Raw genomic sequence first — 15,785 nt, forward strand, 5'->3', positions numbered from 1 at the left:
TAATACTTACTCTACTGCTACTACTATACTTACTCTACTACTCTACTGCTAACTAATACTTACTCTACTACTCACTAATACTTACTCTACTACTCACTAATACTTACTCTACTACTCACTTATACTTACTCTACTACTCACTAATACTTACTCTACTGCTAACTTATACTTACTCTACTACTCACTAATACTTACTCTACTGCTCACTAATACTTACTCTACTACTCACTAATACTTACTCTACTACTCACTAATACTTACTATACTACTCACTACTCACTTACTCTACTACTCACTAATACTTACTCTACTACTCACTAATACTTACTCTACTGCTCACTAATACTTACTCTACTACTCACTAATACTTACTCTACTACTCACTAATACTTACTCTACTACTCACTAATACTTACTCTACTACTCACTAATACTTACTATACTACTCACTAATACTTACTCTACTACTCACTAATACTTAGTCTACTGCTCACTACTCACTTACTCTACTACTCACTAATACTTACTCTACTACTCACTCTACTGCTCATTTACTCTACTACTCACTAATACTTACTCTACTGCTCACTGCTCACTACTCACTTACTCTACTACTCACTAATACTTACTCTACTACTCACTAATACTTACTCTACTGCTCACTACTCACTTACTCTACTACTCACTAATACTTACTCTACTACTCACTCTACTGCTCATTTACTCTACTACTCACTAATACTTACTCTACTACTCACTAATACTTACTCTACTTCTCACTACTCACTAATACTTACTCTACTACTCACTACTCACTAATACTTACTCTACTACTCACTAATACTTACTCTACTGCTCACTGCTCACTACTCACTTACTCTACTACTCACTAATACTTACTCTACTACGAGGTTCACTTTTTGTCAGTTGCGAGTTGCGAGTTACAAAATGCGAGTTGCGAGTTGGAAAATGTGAGTTGCGAGTTGCAAAATGCGAGTTGCGAGTTACAAAATGCGAGTTGCGAGTTGGAAAATGCGAGTTGCGAGTTACAAAATGCGAGTTGCGAGTTGGAAAATGCGAGTTGCGAGTTACAAAATGCGAGTTGCGAGTTGCAAAATGCGAGTTGCGAGTTGCAAAATGCGAGTTGCGAGTTACAAAATGCGAGTTGCGAGTTGCAAAATGCGAGTTGCGAGTTGCAAAATGCGAGTTGCGAGTTGCAAAATGCGAGTTGCGAGTTACAAAATGCGAGTTGCGAGTTGCAAAATGCGAGTTGCGAGTTGCAAAATGCGAGTTGCGAGTTACAAAATGCGAGTTGCGAGTTGCAAAATGCGAGTTGCGAGTTACAAAATGCCATTATTAATGTTTCTTTAAAAAAAGTGTTGGTCTTTAAAACATACATCCCCAGAAAGCATGTGATTGTCATCGTAGGCTTCATTTTATCGCTAAAACTTTGTGCAACCGACATTGTTTTCTTGTGTACTTTCACATATATACGTAGAAAAACATAGAAATGTTTTTTTAATAATCAGTAGTCATAAAGTCTACTTATATCTGTATTACTTCGGTTACTGAATTCAACATAACGTTACAGTAAAAAAGTCTATCACAGAGTTAGTATCATGGTTGTATCTGTTGTATCATGTCAGGAATTTTGATTTGACATGTAATGAGTCGAAATGACTTCCACAAGCCGGAATTAATTATTGTTAAGTGAAAGTAGAAGTTTCTATTGTATCAGTTAACAAAAGATTGTCACACCTTACCATTGGATGGGGCGAACAGTAGTTGTACTTATTGTCTCGTTCACTTTCTTTGTAAATCAATTCATTTGAAAGATTACGTGAGCGGGTGTTGACCCAATTAGGTCACAAGCATCCTTTAAGGAAGAGGAACACATGTGTTCATGGCAATCCAAGGTGCTCATTCAGCCTCTCCTTACATTAAAATGACCGCTGTCCTCGACGCTTGACTGGGGAAATCCTTGAGACATCAGTGTATAAAAATCACTCGTCGCACATATTTTTATCGGGAGATTTTTCACGAAGCCGGAAACAACCAACTACAAAAACGTATACTATACTACACTACACATAAACTACACACATGGCCGTTGTTTACATTCCGTGTATACGTGAACTTGCCTTAGCATATATTTCAATATATTAGCAAACTTTTCTCGTAATAACTGCCGAATATAATCAGACACAGAACTAAATACATGTACTTAATTTTAAAATAAATCAATATTAAATATGCATTAAATGTTGAAAAAAAATCTTTTAGAAATGACCAAGAAAAATTAAATTGTATTATTCTTTAAAACATAACAACATGTGAATAAAATTAATTTTGTTGATTCGAACCCAGAACCTTCGGGTCACTAAAGCGATGGTTCTACCATATGAGATATACGGACTTATATCTAGGAGAGGCTCATGTAATCAATTTTAGTCAGTCTGGTTAATGCGAAAATTGAAATATTTTATCACCTACTTTTTTTTTCAATTTTAGATACCAGGGCATCGGATGACCACTCTTTAAAAATAGGATTTTAGTTTGTTTTGGCACATAGCTCTGCCCATTTGTTTATTACCAGTTTATAAGTTTTAGCGATAAAATGAAGCCTACGATGACAATCACATGCTTTCTGGGGATGTATGTTTTAAAGACCAACACTTTTTTTAAAGAAACATTAATAATGGCATTTTGCAACTCGCAACTCGCATTTTGCAACTCGCAACTCGCATTTTGTAACTCGCAACTCGCATTTTGCAACTCGCAACTCGCATTTTGCAACTCGCAACTCGCATTTTGTAACTCGCAACTCGCATTTTGCAACTCGCAACTCGCATTTTGCAACTCGCAACTCGCATTTTGCAACTCGCAACTCGCATTTTGTAACTCGCAACTCGCATTTTGCAACTCGCAACTCGCATTTTGTAACTCGCAACTCGCATTTCGCAACTCGCAACTCGCATGTTCCAACTCGCAACTCGCAACTCGAAGAAAAGAAACCCTCCTCTACTACTCACTACTCACTAATACTTACTCTACTACTCACTACTCACTAATACTTACTCTACTACTCACTAATACTTACTCTACTACTCACTGATGCTTACTCTACTACTCACTAAACGGACGCTACGACGCCACTAAGAAGGACTCGACGACGCACGACGCACGGACGCGACGACCACGAAGACGGACGCGACGACGCACAAGACTTACTCGACGACGCACGAAAACGACGCGAACGCAGACGCACGACGCGACGACAGCGAAATACGGACGCGACGAAGCACGAAGACTACGCGACGACGCACGTACGCGAAACTCACTAATACTTACTCGACTACTCACTAATACTTACTCTACTACTCACTAATACTTACTCTACTGCCTCACTAATATTACTCTACTATCACTACTCTACTTACTCTACTACTCACTAATACTTACTCTACTGCTCACTGATACTTACTCTACTACTCACTAATACTTACTCTACTACTCACTAAAACTTACTCTACTGCTCACTGCTCACTAATACTTACTCTACTACTCACTAATACTTACTCTACTACTCACTAAAACTTACTCTACTGCTCACTGCTCACTAATACTTATTCTACTACTCACTAATACTTACTCTACTACTCACTAATACTTACTCTACTACTCACTAAAACTTACTCTACTGCTCACTGCTCACTAATACTTACTCTACTACTCACTAATACTTACTCTACTACTCACTAATACTTACTCTACTGCTCACTAATACTTACTCTACTACTCACTTACTCTACTGCTCACTAATACTTACTCTACTACTCACTAATACTTACTCTACTACTCACTTACTCTACTGCTCACTAATACTTACTCTACTGCTCACTAATACTTACTCTACTACTCACTTACTCTACTGCTCACTAATACTTACTCTACTACTCACTCTACTGCTCATTTACTCTACTACTCACTAATACTTACTCTACTACTCACTGATGTTTACTCTACTGCTCACTAATACTTACTCTACTGCTCACTAATACTTACTCTACTACTCACTAATACTTACTCTACTACTCACTAATACTTACTCTACTACTCACTGATACTCTACTGTTCACTAATACTTACTCTACTACTCACTAATACTTACTCTACTGCTCACTAATACTTACTCTACTACTCACTAATACTTACTCTACTACTCACTAATACTTACTTTACTGCTCACTAATACTTACTCTACTACTCACTAATACTTACTCTACTGCTCACTAATACTTACTCTACTACTCACTAATACTTACTCTACTACTCACTAATACTTACTCTACTGCTCACTGATGCTTACTCTACTGCTCACTGATGCTTACTCTACTGCTAACTTATACTTACTCTACTGCTCCAGTTCAATTATATAATATTGGATTTCCTTCATCCAATAATGCTCCAGACCAAATTTCAGTAAAATCCATCTTTGTGTTTAGGACTAAAAGTGATTTAAAGGAAATGCTGCATCATGGCACCTTCAGTTTTGGTGTCTGAGTTAACAAAAAATATTACCTTCTATGCTTGCTTGGAAGCTAAGAGAAAATCCCGGTTGATTATGACCCGAGTTGGATTTGAATCTAACGAGTGCAAAACTGTCTGAAGTATCGATAGGGCTTGGGAGACTGGAACTACAGGCCCGCAGCAGGACTGGTCCTGAGAAAATAAACAATTTCCTTACAGAACAGCAAAGAAAGGAATGAAATACTTCAGAATTATACTTATTTACTTTATTGTTACCTGTTGAAAAACACAGCATTATTATCTGTTGAACTACACCCGATTGTTATCTGTTGAATTACACCCAATTGTTATCTGTTGAATTACACCTGATTATTACCTGTTGAATTACACCCAATTGTTACCTGTTGAATTACACCCAATTGTTATCTGTTGAATTACACCTGATTGTTACAAACTGCACCTGCTGAATTACACCAAATTATTACCTGTTGAATTACACCCAATTGTTACCTGTTGAATTACACCCGATGTTATCTGTTGAATTACACCCGATTGTTACCTGTTGAATTACACCCAATTGTTACCTGTTGAATTACACCCAATTGTTATTTGTTGAATTACACCCAATTGTTACCTGTTGAATTACACCCAATCGTTACCTGTTGAATTACACCCAATTGTTATCTGTTGAATTACCCCTGATTGTTACCTGTTGAATTACACCAAATTATTACCTGTTGAATTACACCCAATTGTTATCTGTTGAATTACACCCAATTGTTACTTGTTAAATTACACCCAATTGTTACCTGTTGAATTACACCAAATTATTACCTGTTGAATTACACCAAATTATTACCTGTTGAATTACACCCAATTGTTACTTGTTAAATTACACCAAATTGTTACTTGTTGAATTACACCTGATTGTTACCTGTAGAATTGAATTCCCTGATCTCCAGGAAGTCTACGTCATCCAAAGTACAATCATAGGCGTACACTAAGTTGAAGCTATTAAAGGTAAATGTCAGATAGTGCCCTGTCGGTGCCTCAATGTTCCACACACAGTCGCTGTTACTGGGGTAAGTGTCCGGAAAATTTGGCGACATGATAGTCCCACTCACTCCATAGACCCGTCCCCCACATTCCGCTACAAAAGAGAGAACAGAAATAGATTTGAACAATATATCGGTCACACCTAAAAAATATTTACATTCCTCCATCTCCATATATACCATCATTGTTCTGAGGATATTAGATTTCAACAAAACACATGAAATTTAAAAAAACACATTTTCTCCATTTCATAGAGTGTATTCCAATGAACTTCGCTAGCCAAGGGTTTTCATTAAAGAACACCCTTGGATAGCGAAGTTGATGTCCAATTTAGTTTCCAACAATATTTTCAAAGAATATATGACTGTATTGAAAGAAAGAAAGGTATTAAGATTAATGTACTATCTCCCAAAAAAACTCATTTAAAGCAGGACATACATATTTCACATCAAATTAAAACGAAATAGAAAATAAATCTGAAATTATGAATCTTTTTAACACGGGTTCCAAAAACCAGGTGGTTGTTTTACACTGGAAACAGGACACCAGGAACTCGGACTGGTCCATCTATTCCTAAAATCACCAACTGACCTTCAATAAGTAAGAAATTATGTCCCGAACTAGTCCATCTGTGCCTAAAATCACCAACCAACCTTCAATGAATAAGAAATTATTTCCCAGACAATGAATTTCACCTTTAACCTTAATGTGACCTTGACCTTAGGCAAACAGACCCATACATAATACAGTACATGCTACATTCCCATCCGTAACATAATTACATCCATGAAAATTCAATAAGTATTGGCCCAGGGAAGCATTTTGGATTGACAAATGACCTTGACCTTATGGCTGTACTAACATGAAAGTCTCAGCGTGTGCCATCTTACATAATGTATATCCATAAAATTTCATTCACCTACCTTCAGTGAGTCATATAAACAACAGGGCATTGATTTCATGTTTAACTGTTACGGTATTGATCTGCCTTTAATGGCTTAAATTTTAGCATTTTAGTTCTGGGAGGGCTTATTTGTGAACCTGTTTTAGCTTATACTGTTTTGAAATTGATGATTTTTCAAAAATGAAAAGGGGGGCTTATTTGTGGGAAGGGGCTCACTGCAGATAAATATAGTATGCTCCCTCTAAATTTTTTTAAGAAGTCTAAACATGATTATAAAGGAATTATCATAGTATTGAACAGTCCAACCTACATATTTTGTACATGGCCCGGAATCCAACATGAACAACGCTGATATCGGTACGGAATCGCACAAACATGACATTGCCGGATGATTTCACTGTACTAGGCAGGGAGCTTCCACAAACATGCGCTATGACCGGCGAGTTAACGGTGCCGCCGTCACGGACCTCTACATAGTCAAACTGACACCTGCAGCAAACAAATACAGTCATCAAGACCATCTGTGTCCCTCGTACATCAGCAGCCATTTTAGGGAAATAAATATCACGTTTCTGAAACATTTCTTCTACTGTTCTCATCACATGAAAATGGCATCATTAAGATACAAAATTAAATCTGACTTCAAAATTTAATTTTTATATTCAGATCTATATATAAAAAAAAAAACTCAAATTAAATCAATATTAAATCTAAAAAGAGCCTCTGTGCAAAATCTCAGCATCCTGAAACCAATATTTGCCTAGAAAAATAAATTTAATAATATTAGTGTTGGACAGACAAAATGAAAAAAATCTTCAGCAAAGAGACTCAAAACTGTCTCTAGTCAGATATCAAATCAATAAAACAATTTAATTTAATATCAAGATATCAAAGTTTTTCAATTAGATTTTAAAATGGCTTTAAATCTGACAACACTTGGTCAGGGCATGCATGAAAGGATCATTTTTACCCTTAATTTAATTTTCTCTTTACTTGAATTGGCTAACTCAATGCTCTTGTAAAATTGGTGTGAAGTTGAAAATGTCGAACAATCACAGGTTATGGTTGCCATCTCGGATTTTGAATCAATCACGTAAATTATGAGAGACATTTTCTCCGTAATATTATTCAAAATTGTAATCGACATCAGTCTCAAATCGAGCAACGTACTGGTTATGATCCTCTATGTAAAAGTTGTCAACAAAGTCGAGTTGTATGCTCTGAGACGCAGGGGCGGTAATGACCCAGGTGCAGTCAACGTTGTGTGGGTAGACATCGGGGTAGTTCGGGGAGGTGAAATAGCCACTGGTCACTCCATTGGTCAAGTACAGAGTATCGCCACATGTCACGCTGACCTCTGTGAACTGCAGCTTGAACCCATTGCTGGCCCCAGTCGCATCGCTGACAAATCTTACAGTGAGGTAGTTACTGGAAGTGTTCATTGCCGGAGGCAATACATTTCCACAGTATTTTCCAGTGAGAGAGCTTCCGATGGGAGGGGAAGTTATACTCGGCCCACCAAGTAGCTATCAAACATAGGTTTAAAACATACTATATTCTGAGCATCATTTGGAATACTTGTGAGAACTATTGTGACAATCATTTGGATTTCTTGTGAGAACTATTGTGACAATCATTTGGAATCCTGGTGAGAACTATTGTGACAATCATTTGGATTTCTTGTGAGGACTATTTTCTGACCATCATTCGTGTTCCATAATTTACCTGAACGCTGTCCCCTCCACATGCCTCTCCCGATCCAATCACATTGAATGGCCCGATAAATTCAACTCCAATTGTACGGCCATTTGTAACATACACATGCCATGTGCAATTCAGGTTATTCGGGTAGGAGCTGGGATAGAGAGGACTTTGTATTATACCCGATTGCATACGTAATATTCCACCACAAACTGCAAATAAAAAACAAGTACTGATTGGAACAAATACAGATGTCAGATTGTCCCCCAAACACCCCCACAGTCATACCAATGAGTTCGTTATCCCTCATAACCAATCTGTACCAATTTTCACTTTAATCTGACAATTTCTCAATTTCGACCAATCAGAGGCCGCCATTTCGTTACCGTGACAACCAAACTTTCTGAAAATGTAACCACATTATTCAGCATCCCTTTGTTTGGGGATATATTAACACATGTATCTCTCAAAACATTGAAAGAGCACCCAAAATTCAACATAAAATTTATAGAATAAAACTATAATAATAAATTTTTACCAAAAGTCAAATCAGCAGATTTCAAACTTACCTGCTTGTATGTTGAAAGAGACGCCTGTCCTGTTAACGGAGAAATCGGTTTTAAATCGCAGTGTCATCTGTGAGAAGGTTGACTTGATAGGCTGAGAATTCCTAAATCTTCCACAGAAGCGTCCCAGAGTTGGGCCATAATTACCATTTACTACTGGACCTGAAACCGAGTTTTATCATACACATTATCTAACATTCAGTTTAGAGTTAACTCCCCTTAGTGTCTTGTCCATTGAAATGACAATTTTAATTACCATAAAAAACCAGTGTAATTTGCGCACCTGTGTAATTTGCGCAGGTACTTTTTGGGGCTGAAAATGCTGCGCAAAACCTTCTATCTGTATATTTTGCGCAGTAAAAAATTTGACCATAAACGATGTCAAGGAGGTCCTAAAATTGATGTATGAAAATGAAACTGTAATGTACGCTAGTTTTTACCTGTATTGTATGTATCAAACGTGTGTTACCTGTATAGCTACTGGTAAAAAATTGCGTCTTATTATGTGGGTTCATTCATGTGTATATATATATACCACTGGCTGTGGCCCGGTCTCATTCTCTTGGAGAGCAGACCAGCGACCAGCGAGTAAGATTCAGGGGAGCGAGACAATAGAACTAAGCATGCGGTGACGTGAGGAAAACCACCGGACTGGAACTGCAGAGGGTTGACGTCGGCGGGTGGACACAGGTTGTTGACAGGTATGTTGTAGGGGCGTTTGAGAACGCCAGAGCCTCTGGTAGGGTCCTCCTCATGTCATCGAGTGTCAGTAACTATTATAACGCCGGGCCAGAATACTGTCGGGTACCCACATAATAGGACGCACTATTCCTAGACACTGTTGTTTAAATATGTTGTCTGTGTTAATAAATGTTAGTAACTCTCTTGAGTGTTGGGTATTTTGTCACACTACAGACTCCAAAAGCACACGTCACTTTACGCTATTTTGCGATTTCGATATGTAAACTTTACGTTGGGGGTAATTTTCGCGATTGTGTCACCTTCGTTTGTGGTTTTAGATTAAGCAAATTGATATCAAAACAATATGCGTAGGGGAAATTTAAGTGATCAAAAGGGACCCTTCTGGTCAGATGACCCATAAATCCTACACAAAGCACAAAATTTAGTCACCATATATATTTATGTAACATATATTGCACTCAAACTTCCTATACTCACCATTGTAGACAGACGGTGTAATACTCACCATTGTAGACAGACGGTGTAATACTCACCATTGTAGACAGACGGTGTAATACTCACCATTGTAGACAGACGGTGTAATACTCACCATTGTAGACCGATGGTGTAATACTCACCATTGTTGACAGACGGTGTAATACTCACATGTCATAGACCGACAAAGCGTCATACTCACATGTCACCATCATAGACAGACAGAGCGTCATACTCACATTTCATAGACAAACAGAGCATCATACTCACCATCATAGACAAACAGAGCGTCATACTCACCATCATAGACAAACAGAGCGTCATACTCACATGTCATAGACAAACAGAGCGTCATACTCACCATCATAGACAAACAGAGCGTTATACTCACCATCATAGACAAACAGAGCGTCATACTCACATGTCATAGACAAACAGAGCGTTATACTCACCATCATAGACAAACAGCGCGTCATACTCACATGTCATAGACAAACAGAGCGTCACTCTCACCATCATAGACAAACAGAGCGTTATACTCACCATCATAGACAAACAGAGCGTCATACTCACATGTCATAGACAAACAGAGCGTTATACTCACCATCATAGACAAACAGCGCGTCATACTCACATGTCATAGACAAACAGAGCGTCATACTCACATGTCATAGACAAACAGAGCGTCATACTCACCATCATAGACAAACAGAGCGTCATACTCACATGTCATAGACAAACAGAGCGTCATACTCACCATCATAGACAAACAGCGCGTCATACTCACCATCATAGACAAACAGAGCATCATACTCACCATCATAGACAAACAGAGCGTCATACTCACCATCATAGACAGACAGAGCGTCATACTCACATGTCATAGACAAACAGAGCGTTATACTCACATGTCATATACAAACAGAGCGTCATACTCACATGTCATAGACAAACAGAGCGTCATACTCACCATCATAGACAAACAGAGCGTTATACTCACCATCATAGACAAACAGAGCGTCATACTCACCATCATAGACAAACAGAGCGTTATACTCACCATCATAGACAAACAGAGCGTCATACTCACATGTCATAGACAAACAGAGCATTACACTCACCATCATAGACAAACAGCGCGTCATACTCACATGTCATAGACAAACAGAGCGTCACTCTCACCATCATAGACAAACAGAGCGTTATACTCACCATCATAGACAAACAGAGCGTCATACTCACATGTCATAGACAAACAGAGCGTTATACTCACCATCATAGACAAACAGCGCGTCATACTCACATGTCATAGACAAACAGAGCGTCACCTCACCATCATAGACAAACAGAGCGTTATACTCACCATCATAGACAAACAGAGCGTCATACTCACCATCATAGACAAACAGAGCATCATACTCACATGTCATAGACAAACAGAGCGTTATACTCACCATCATAGACAAACAGCGCGTCATACTCACATGTCATAGACAAACAGAGCGTCACTCTCACCATCATAGACAAACAGAGCGTCATACTCACATGTCATAGACAAACAGAGCGTCATACTCACCATCATAGACAAACAGAGCGTCATACTCACCATCATAGACAAACAGAGCGTCATACTCACATGTCATAGACAAACAGCGCGTCATACTCACCATCATAGACAAACAGAGCGTCATACTCACATGTCATAGACAAACAGAGCGTTATACTCACCATCATAGACAAACAGCGCGTCATACTCACATGTCATAGACAAACAGAGCGTCACTCTCACCATCATAGACAAACAGAGCGTTATACTCACCATCATAGACAAACAGAGCATCATATAAGGATTGAATAGATTTTTTTAATTTTCATTGCGGCTATGAATACCAGTAGCTAGCTACATATCCCGTGGCGCGTGGTAGCGCGCCTCGGAGGATATGTAGCTAGCTACTGGTATTCATAGCCGCAATGAAAATTAAAAAAATCTATTCAATTCATATATTTACATAACCTTGCTTTAAAAAATTTATATCGAGAAAACGAGAAATTTTATTAAAAAGAAAAATTTGTCATGTATAGGACGAAACGCCAAATTATTAGAACAGCCGGGAGATCCCGCCTATGCACCATCGTTTACTGTGTCCTTCCGCTCCGCAGTTTGCAGTAGTTTATTTATTTATTTTTTGCTTGTTATTTAAAACAAAGAGACATGAAATAACATCGAATACAATAATTTGTGTTAAATTAGATTAAATTTATGTAAATAGATTACAAAGAAAACATAATTTACGGAAATGAAACGAGGACTATTTTTCAAGCGTATTGATATTTTTCTGATGTTATGTGTGGAAAATCAGCACGAGAGACAATGTTTTCATACGGTTTTCATAGTGTATTCATGGTCATATGTTTGTTGTTTTCACTTGGTTTGTTCATATCAGCAAACCACATTAGGAATGTAAATATACTCACATGTCATAGACAAACAGAGCGTCATACTCACCATCATAGACAAACAGAGCGTCATACTCACATGTCATAGACAAACAGAGCATCATACTCACATGTCATAGACAAACAGCGCGTCATACTCACATGTCATAGACAAACAGAGCATCATACTCACCATCATAGACAAACAGAGCGTCATACTCACCATCATAGACAAACAGAGCGTCATACTCACCATCATAGACAAACAGAGCGTCATACTCACATGTCATAGACAAACAGAGCGTTATACTCACCATCATAGACAAACAGCGCGTCATACTCACATGTCATAGACAAACAGAGCGTTATACTCACCATCATAGACAAACAGAGCATCATACTCACCATCATAGACAAACAGAGCGTCATACTCACATGTCATAGACAAACAGAGCGTCACTCTCACCATCATAGACAAACAGAGCCTCATACTCACATGTCATAGACAAACAGAGCGTCATACTCACCATCATAGACAAACAGAGCGTCATACTCACCATCATAGACAAACAGAGCGTCATACTCACCATCATAGACAAACAGAGCGTCATACTCACCATCATAGACAAACAGAGCGTCATACTCACCATCATAGACAAACAGAGCGTCATACTCACCATCATAGACAAACAGAGCGTCATACTCACCATCATAGACAAACAGAGCGTCATACTCACATGTCATAGACAAACAGAGCGTCATACTCACATGTCATAGACAAACAGAGCGTCATACTCACCATCATAGACAAACAGAGCGTCATACTCACATGTCATAGACAAACAGAGCGTCATACTCACATGTCATAGACAAACAGAGCGTCATACTCACCATCATAGACAAACAGAGCGTCATACTCACATGTCATAGACAAACAGAGCGTCATACTCACCATCATAGACAAACAGAGCGTCATACTCACATGTCATAGACAAACAGAGCGTCATACTCACCATCATAGACTGCTAAATAATCATATCCACAGCTTCCACCCTCCATATTGATATCGGTGATGTTAAACCATACAACGGAGCCCGTCTGGACAGTTACATGCCACACACAATCGAGATTGTCAGCGTATCCATTGGGATACCCAGGGGAGATAACTGTCATCATCTGATACTCAGAAGGATTAAGGGTTCCTCCACAACCAGGCACTGGTAAAAGCAACAAGAAATTTTTGCATTTAAAAAAAACAAACATCAACTTTAACAAGACAATTTAGCAAATTACAGCCCCCCCCCCCCCCAACCAAATGTTAAAGTATATGCCATGAATGCACAGATGATGAATTTGTGTAGGACCTAATTGTAGCAGCTTGTCATTACTTTAATCCTGTCAGGGGTAAGCGTGCCAATCTTTTGAAAATTTGAGGGGTACATACTAAGCACAAATCCAACAGTACAAGTAAAACTTGAGGTATCAAGGTCTATCAATTTGTACATACATGCTTTTAGCAATCAAAGTATATTGGCCCATTGGGTTTATTAAATTATGCTTTACAAAGATGAACTATTTTCCCCTCAAGTCTTTAAATAATTCTATAATTCAATTCTACTTTGTGGATGGCGCCGTGTTTTAACACGTTTGGTGTACACCATACAATCTGCAGCAATGATTACGACTATAATGAACTAACAAGAAACATTATTCAGGTTAGGAAATAACCTAGATTTGGGAGTCGTCATCTGCCAATCAAAATACAGAATTCCTGACATTAGCAGCCGGCTCACGGAATTCTAAAATCTTTTTTTTCCAGACAATTTCGATTCTTGTATGATTTTTAACTTGTGTTTCTGTTTTTACATCGGATACAACATGTGCACAGTGTACTCTCGACATTGTATTGCATAATAGTTTTGATGCATGAATCACATACAGCCGTACGTGATGGGGCTCGCTGTTCTAGAAGCTAAACATTAGATACATCCATTAATTATATTCAGTATTTCAACATTTGCATTTGGTGGTAGCAATGTAAATTGAATCTGAAACAAAACTAATTTTAAAAGATGATATCAAATATTCAATGAAAGTAACTTCACACCCTAAGTAAGAAGTTCAATTACGTGACAAGTAATGCAAGAGATCAAGCTTGAACAAAATTGTTCTTTCATGTGGGTCAAAAGTCAAAATGTAGGTCGGAGTGACCTACTTTTGGTGCATGAAATATCCAACCTAAGTTGACACATGCCCAAAGTGTAAACGTCCAGTTAAAAGCAGATAGAAAATTTAGCTTGGACAAACTTTTTCTTTGATGATCGTCAAAGGTCAAAATGTAGGTGATAGTGACCTACTTTTGGTACATGACACACCCTTCTTACCAAGGTTGACTCATACCCCAACTGTATGAAGTTCCAGTGACAAGTAGTGTAGGATGGAGATCGGATAAGATAAAGTGCTGTGTTAAAATCGAAATTAAAAAAAAAAAATATTTCTATATTTTTAGCAAGTAACCTTGGCCTTGACCTTGGAACCCTGAAACAATGTCAGAAGTATACTCATACCATGACCTTCGCTTGATGAAAATCTGTCAAAGAACGAAGTTGCCAGGTGTTTAAATGGATCAGGACAGGACGGCAATGTGCAACACTATATACAAACCCCCCTCCCTCCTATCCATTTTTTGGAGGGGCATAATAAAAAAGATAAAATAATCTTGTTGAGATGTCCATACTACAATGCAATTATATTCCCGGTTTGGTAAACGTTGAAATAACACCTATAAAACTGATCTTAATTCAAAACTTTAAAGTCCAGATTCCCAGTATCGTTAATTTCCAGAGTCACTGGACCGTGAATTCTGGTCAATATTCCGTAAATGAAGGGTGTGTTGAGATGTCACTGGACCGTGAATTCTGGTCAATATTCCGTAAATGAAGGGTGTGTTGAGATGTCACTGGACCGTGAATTCTGGTCGATATTCCATAAATGAAGGGTGTGTTGAGATGTCACTGGACCATGAATTCTGGTCGATATTCCGTAAATGAAGGGTGTGTTGAGATGTTCCCTTTGTAATCTAACTTACAATTACCATGTTTGCTTAAAGTTTAAACATTTTTTAAGCAATGCATCTAAACACAAAACTTTAAAGTGAATTGATGATGATCGATGATGGCGAATGGAGCACGAAAGTCTTGCTTATATGACTTTTCATTGCAGGTCAGATAAAAAGTCCATTGGTCCAAAAGTTATTTCTAATTCTATCGGGGTAATGAATCGGAGATAACTTTCTACGGATTTTTAACCCTTGCACATTTTGTAGAAAAGCAAATGAATATTGAGCTATTGCTTCACGGCATCACTTCATATATCAAAATGCTTTCGTAGCCATTTTTGTTGGCGATCTATTCTAC

General features: G+C 38.1%; 1 protein-coding gene across 1 annotated transcript in view; it reads right to left on the reverse strand.

The window, feature by feature from the left end:
- LOC117343522 (cubilin-like) overlaps positions 1 to 15,785 on the reverse strand; it is a 149,347-nt gene that overhangs the window by 38,977 nt on the left and 94,585 nt on the right. The window contains exons 41-47 of the mRNA XM_033905904.1: positions 13,383 to 13,586; positions 8,761 to 8,919; positions 8,216 to 8,403; positions 7,661 to 8,016; positions 6,801 to 6,979; positions 5,465 to 5,680; positions 4,582 to 4,722 (exon numbers count right to left, since the gene is read on the reverse strand). Coding sequence (XP_033761795.1) covers positions 4,582 to 4,722; positions 5,465 to 5,680; positions 6,801 to 6,979; positions 7,661 to 8,016; positions 8,216 to 8,403; positions 8,761 to 8,919; positions 13,383 to 13,586 — 1,443 coding nt within the window. The remainder of the gene's footprint in view (positions 1 to 4,581; positions 4,723 to 5,464; positions 5,681 to 6,800; positions 6,980 to 7,660; positions 8,017 to 8,215; positions 8,404 to 8,760; positions 8,920 to 13,382; positions 13,587 to 15,785) is intronic.

This window comes from Pecten maximus, chromosome 2 (assembly GCF_902652985.1).
Source record: "Pecten maximus chromosome 2, xPecMax1.1, whole genome shotgun sequence".
Taxonomy (NCBI): domain Eukaryota; kingdom Metazoa; phylum Mollusca; class Bivalvia; order Pectinida; family Pectinidae; genus Pecten; species Pecten maximus.